Source organism: Orycteropus afer, unplaced genomic scaffold (genome assembly GCF_000298275.1).
Source record: "Orycteropus afer afer isolate SDZICR_OR568_19922 unplaced genomic scaffold, OryAfe1.0 scaffold01219, whole genome shotgun sequence".
In the NCBI taxonomy this organism is placed as follows: Eukaryota; Metazoa; Chordata; class Mammalia; order Tubulidentata; family Orycteropodidae; genus Orycteropus; species Orycteropus afer.
The window spans coordinates 84,572-91,189 of NW_006922806.1; the positions used below are offsets into that span (position 1 = coordinate 84,572).

Below are 6,618 nucleotides of genomic sequence, written 5' to 3' on the forward strand. Positions count from 1 at the left end.
CACTCCTCAGAAGGAAGATGGGGCAATCTACTTCCATAGTGATACTGCCTCGGAAATCCAAGGAGGGGTCGCTATGAGTCGGGTCCGACTCGATGGCACATAACAACAACAACATGATGAACCAGAGCCAGAGAGACACAAGGGAAAACTCTTGAACGAGACTAGGAGGATCTGTCAATGGATACAGGCTGTGGGACTGGAGAGAAAGGGAAGAATAAAGGGATGTTTTAGGGGAAAATGATAGGGATTTAATGTGAGTCTGAGCAAGAAAAAAAGATGACTGAGATTTCCAGATTAGGCAATAGGTGGATGGTGGCATCACTAAACAAATGAATGGATACAGAAGCATGGACAGTGTGGTCAGGTTGCAGATGAAAACGTTAATTTGGGCATATGTAGCATTTTAAGTTCTTGGTGAAATCCAGATGGGAATTTCATAGTAAGTAATTTCAGATAGAAATCTAAAGCTAAGAAGAGAAACTTGGCATTCTATGTTCTAGGCCTGGGTTTGAGAAGTGAACAAGACAGATATTATTCATACTGTCAGGTGAAATTCGCAAGAAGCACATAAAAACACATTAAAAAAAAAAAAAAACCTCACTGCCCTCGGGTCGGATCCAACTCATAGCGACCCCTCGTTGGGTTTCTGAGGTGATATCACTGCAGAAGTAGTTTGCCCAATCTTCCTTCCATGGAGTGGCTGGTGGGTTTGAACTGCCAGCCTTCTGGTTAGCAGTCAGATGCCTTAGGCACTACACCACTAGAGCTCCTACATAAATAAAAGAGCAACAAAATTTTGGATAAAGATACAAGAATGAAGGAATTAAAATGCAGTGATGTTATAAAGTGTTGAGAATATTACTTTGAAGAGGGTTTCAAGGAAGATCTCTATGTCAATTTGAGCAGAGGCATACATAATGAAGAGGAGGGAGATATATGAAGATGTTTGATGGAATCATTCCAGGCAAAGGGATGAGCAAGTGTTGATGCCCTAAGGTGGGAACAAGTGTACTTGTCCAAGGATCAGGAAAAAGGCCAATATCAAAGCATAGTGAATTAGAGGTTGACAAGGATCATATTATGCAGGGCTTTGTTGAACATAGTAGAGAACTTGAATTTTATTCAAGTGTTAATGGAGTGTTCAAAGCGAGTGAGGAATGCACTCTAGATATATTTATTAAAGAGTACCCACCCTGCTGCATGGGGAATGTTTGGAGAGAGCAAGATAAAACAGTTGGGAGGGTATTGCAGTTTTCCAGGTGAAATAAACTGACAGCTGATAGGATTTACTGGATTAGATGTGGGGGGTAATGGAAATAAAAGAATTGGGGTGTTGATAAGGAAATAAGAGTGGTCTCTGCTTTCAAGTAGCCTATAAAGTAGTGAAAGGGGGCCCATTTAAAAGAGAGAAGACTACTTAGTCTTTAGTCATGTGGTTTACATGTAAAGGATTTATTTTCTATCCATTCCTTCCTTCTGAGCTTTACCCTTGAGCAAATGCTGCCCTTTTGATTTCTTGTGTTTTTTTTCCAGCAGAAGACGGCATACAAGTCGAGGAGTGACGACAGGAGATCAGACGATTGTTCTAAGAAGTGCATACCTTCCAAGTGTTACTGTTCACCTCATAGGCCTGTCTATTGTTTGGTTGAAAGTTAAGCCACTGAAATTAGTTCAGCTCTGGCCACAGAGAGGAAGTGGGAAGAATGCTGTTACATTGTTGGGATTGTAATCAATGTCACAAAACAAAATGTGGATGAACTGTTGAATGGAAAGCCAAATCCCTCTGTAAACTTTCATCCAAATCACACACAAAAAAAGCTAATTGAAAATAAATGGAGAGGCCAAGGATGAAGAGGTCATTGTGTGCTAGAATACTCAGGGAGGATTTCCTAGAAGAGATGAAACATGAATTGAGCCTTAGGGAATGTGTAGGCTTTCATATTTATTTGTAAGGGGGTGCGGTGGTTTGGGCAGGTAATTACAGAATGAAGGTAACAATGTGAATGAAGATTTCAAATTAGGAACAAGAAATATGAGCAGGCAGTCAAGGACAGATTTAGTTGGAGCACTGGTTGAGTTTGGGACAATGAATGGGAAATGAGATTGGGTTCGTAGTTTGGGGCCAACTCACAGAGGGCTTTGAGGTTTTGTAGTGATGGAATAGCAGCAAGGGAAAAGAATGATCAAAATAATGCTGTAAGAATGTTGGCTCATTCTGACCAGCATTTCCTGAGACTGAGTGTCCTTCCACTTGAAACCCAGAGCTTGAGATTAGCTCCAGGCAGCTTCACAACTCAACCATTTAATACTGACATTTCAACATTCCATTGTAAACTTTAGGAAGTTTATTTTCTTTCTAAAGATGCTCATTCCAAAGCTCTCTTGTATAAGCATGTTTTTGACTAAGAGGTTCATTTTTATATCTAATTATTTAAGCTCCCACCTTTATTGCTTAGATTCTTAGTAGGAAGAGGACTGAACTCATTAATAGATTCCTTGGAATAATGATTCTAACAACTTTATTTATAACTTTATTTATTAAGCACTTATTATATTACTATCCACCAGCCACTCCTCGGAAAGAAGATGGGGCAATCTACTTCCGTAGTAATACTGCCCTGGAAACCCAAAGAGGGGTCGCTATGAGTCAGGTCTGACTCGACGGCACTTAACAACAACAACATATACTATGCAAAGCACTGTGCACACATTATTATGTTTGATCTTAGAACTGTCCAACAAAGTAAGTTAAATGATCCCCATTTTACTGACGAGGGAATTAAAACATACAGAGCTTTAAAATTTTTCTCAAGGTTATATAGATAATAAGTGGCAGACAGGGTAGATAACCATTCCAGTTTGCCCAGGATTCAGGGATTTCCAGGAATATGGGACTTCCAGTGCTAAAACAGGGAAATCTTTGGGCAAACCAGGAGTTGGACATCTAGTGGCAGAGTTAAGTTTCAAACACTGACAATGTACCTGTGGAACTGAGACTCAATATTTGTGCTTATTGCTGTCAATAAACTTGTAATAATATTTTATCTAAGGCATAGAAGAACCTTATCTGAGAATACCCACTCCCAGTAGTATATGTAAGGAGAGACGGGAAATCCCCCACGTACTTCCCAGGGGTATCCTGAGTCATGGTTTGTTCTCTGTTCCTTCCTAAGGGACATTTGAGATTTATTGCCAGGCAGGCAACCATCGGGAAGCAGGAATGAGTGCGATCTACAATGTGTCCCAGTGTCCTGGCCATGAAGCTATCCCTCACCAGCGTTACCAGGCTGCAAGAATATATTACATCATGGCAGAGGAAGTAGAATGGGACTATTGCCCTGACAGAAGCTGGGAACTGGAATGGCACAATCAGTCTGAGAAGGAGAGGTAAGGTTTCAGAAAAGGAGAGATCACACTTCCAGAAACTCTAAGCCATTTTAGAGATGAGGATACTGAAACTCTGAGATTAGGAGGGACACATCTAAGATCACTTAAGATACCAACATATTTAAATAGTAATAATAATAATAACAAAGATACCAACTGATATGAGAGCAAGAATAGAAGGCAGGTGCTCAAAATTTCAACTAAGTGCTGCTTCTAGCTTTCTATGATACTATACGACTGAAGTAAAAGACCTTGACCACACTCTCATCCTCTTTGGTCTTGCTTTACTTCCTCTGGTTAACCAGAAGAACCTATTCCAGAACATAAAATTTGTAGTGGATGTACTTAAAAGACTGAATAGCCCAAGTTCAGCTGTCCAATGACAAAATGGCATTGCATTCATTAAGTTACAGATTAATCTGTGTAGCAGGGAAAAAAAAAAAAAAAAAACAACCTCCAATATAAAGTGGCTTAGATAAGATAGAATTTTATCTCTTGTTCAAATAGCAGTACAGACATAAACAGTCCAGGTCCAGCAGGTGAACTATGCCAAGCTTAAGACTTGTTTTTTTATTCTCTGAGACCAACTTGTGTATTCCAGTTGTAGCCATTCCCAACTGTGAAGAAAGGGGAAGAAATCCAGGGCAATCAACATTGTGAGGAGATTACCTGAAAGTTGTATTCATCACTTTCTCTCATGTCCTATTGTGCTGAACTTACTCATATGTCCATACTAGCTGCAACGTAGGTGGGGAAATGTAATTTCTTGTTAAACAGCCATATGCCCAGTTAAAATCTAGGGGATTGTACTACTGAACAAGGAAAAAGGGGTAGAATGGAAATTGAGGTACAGTTTAGCATTCTCCACTACAGAATTTGTTTTCATTGCCCTCACTAGCCTTTTCTAAGGTTTGCCCCATTTGTTGGTTATTCCTGCTAACTTTCTCTGGGAACTTAGAAAAATCACTTCCTTTCTCTGGTCCTTGTTTACTCATCTGTCAAATGATGTGGTGTACTTGAAAGAATCTGACTGTAGAAGAAGGGAAGAAGAAACAGCAGGCTTGAATCTAAGTCTTGTCTCCCTTGCTGGCTGGCAGTGTCATTGTAGTTAGGTTCTGTCACCTCTGGGCTGCTGATTCCACCTCAAGGATCTACCTACCTCATAGACCTGTTGGGAATGTGAAGCGTTAGAATGAATATTAAATCTCTTTGTAAACTGAAAAGCATTGTATAAGAGAGAATCTGTAAGGTTTAATTTCCTCTCTACCTCTCTCCACACCACTTTTTCTCAAACTAATTCTAAGATACCCTTAAGAGTGGGAATAGAGCCCAGGGCTCCTGACTGTTAGCCCAATGCTCTTACTATTTAAAGTGTATTTCAAATTCCCATAAGGAGAGTAGACAAACAAGGAAACATCAATAGATTTTGATCCTCCCATATTTAATTGTGGTTATATAGCCAATGTGATGACCAATCCCCCGTTAGCTAGTCCCCTCCTGTTTCTATCTATAATATGAGGTTGGTTCAGACTTAGCTTCCGCATATCTGAAAATGAGGAGTTGAGGACCAAATGTTAATACAACTCTGTGGATTCCTCTAGTTATGGTCACATCTTCCTGAGCAACACAGATGGGCTGCTAGGTTCCAGATACAAGAAAGCTGTATTCAGGGAATACACTGATGGTACCTTCAGGATCCCTAGGCCAAGGACTGAACCAGAAGAGCACTTGGGAATTTTGGGTAAGAAAAATTCTATTTCTTTCTTAGTGTCTAGAGTCCTGAGCTTCTCCTAATATGTCATAACAGGACGTCCTTCCTATTCCTGACTCTCAGTTTTTCCTTATGATATGTTGAAGTTTTCTCATATTTTATAAAACAGCCATAAAAATAACCACTGACTCATGTGCCATGGAGTACAAGTTAATCAAACTAGATAACTCAAATGGAGGAATTCATGAATTTTGCTGTAACTTGAACTAGTTTTTCCCAGACCTCTATACTTACAGATCTTTGAGAATGATAGATTGAAACAGATGCTAGAGGTGTATGTGATTTAAGAATATCAAATATTAGGAAATAAAATGATACAGGGAATCAATATTACTACTGTACTCTAGCTTAATTGTTGCTACAGTTTCTTCACTTTTGTAGGAGTCAGTGGGTTTCCTCATTCTTGTCCTGGCCAAGAAGTGACCCACTGGCCCCTGAAAAGGTCGCTGGCACTTTGTGTTCTATGCCAAACTTTAATTCCATGATTCCACAGAGCTCTTATTTCCTAGAGTGTCAGGCTATTATGGAGAGAGGATTGGGGTGGGAGAGGTGGGGAGAATTAGAGGCACAATCCTGTTGTTGATGTACCTTTATTCTTTGGGTAGGCAAAGCCCTAATTCTAGGTAGCTATGTGCATCCCTTTCTTTAATGCTTCCTGTTCTACTCCTCCACTAATGGAACTTTTTCTTATTTTGCATATATTAGGTCCACTGGTCAGAGGAGAGGTTGGTGACATCCTGACTGTGGTGTTCAAGAATAATGCCAGCCGCCCTTACTCTGTGCATGCCCATGGAGTTCTAGAATCTAGTAACAGCCAGCCACTGGCTGCTGAACCTGGTGAGTGGGGACACTTGGTGAAGAAACAAAGGATTGTCCAAATTCTTTAAGGGCAGGAAAAGCTATTATTCACCACTGCATCTACCATTTCTAAAATTGTTCCTGATCATACTCTTGTCCACATTCTCTTCCATTCATTCATCCATTCATTCTTTCATTGAATGTGTACTTACTAGATGCCTAGTGGATGACAGGAACAATTTTAGAAGGTATAGCCTGTGACTTTCTTCTTATAAAAAAAAACTAAATGCACTTAGAATCTTGAAACAGGAATATTGGTCAGGACTAAGACACAGCCTGTATTTGTCTCTATGAAATACAATGAATTCCAGAACAGGGTACCTACCTTAGGTTTTTTGCTTCATCAAAGACCTGGGCACACAGCCTTTTACTGCCATTAACACTGAACACAATTTGAGCTTCTAACCCTCTATAGAATCTGACATTAACCTGCCTTCATTCTGAGCTTCTAGTCTTGCCTAGAGAGTGGCCATATCAAGACCACAGACTGATCCCCAATTCCAGCTATAGATTAGTTCTTATCCTATTTTTCACATTTTTAGTTGTCCTCAAGATGAATCAAACTCATGGCAACCCCATGCACAAGACAATTAAATGTTGAC

At 39.9% G+C, this 6,618-nt stretch overlaps 1 protein-coding gene across 1 annotated transcript in view; it reads left to right on the forward strand.

The window, feature by feature from the left end:
* HEPH (hephaestin) overlaps nt 1-6,618 on the forward strand; it is a 163,184-nt gene that overhangs the window by 59,742 nt on the left and 96,824 nt on the right. Inside the window, exons 7-9 of the mRNA XM_007958932.1 lie at nt 3,174-3,387; nt 4,989-5,128; nt 5,864-5,995. Of these exons, the coding sequence (XP_007957123.1) occupies nt 3,174-3,387; nt 4,989-5,128; nt 5,864-5,995 (486 nt within the window). The remainder of the gene's footprint in view (nt 1-3,173; nt 3,388-4,988; nt 5,129-5,863; nt 5,996-6,618) is intronic.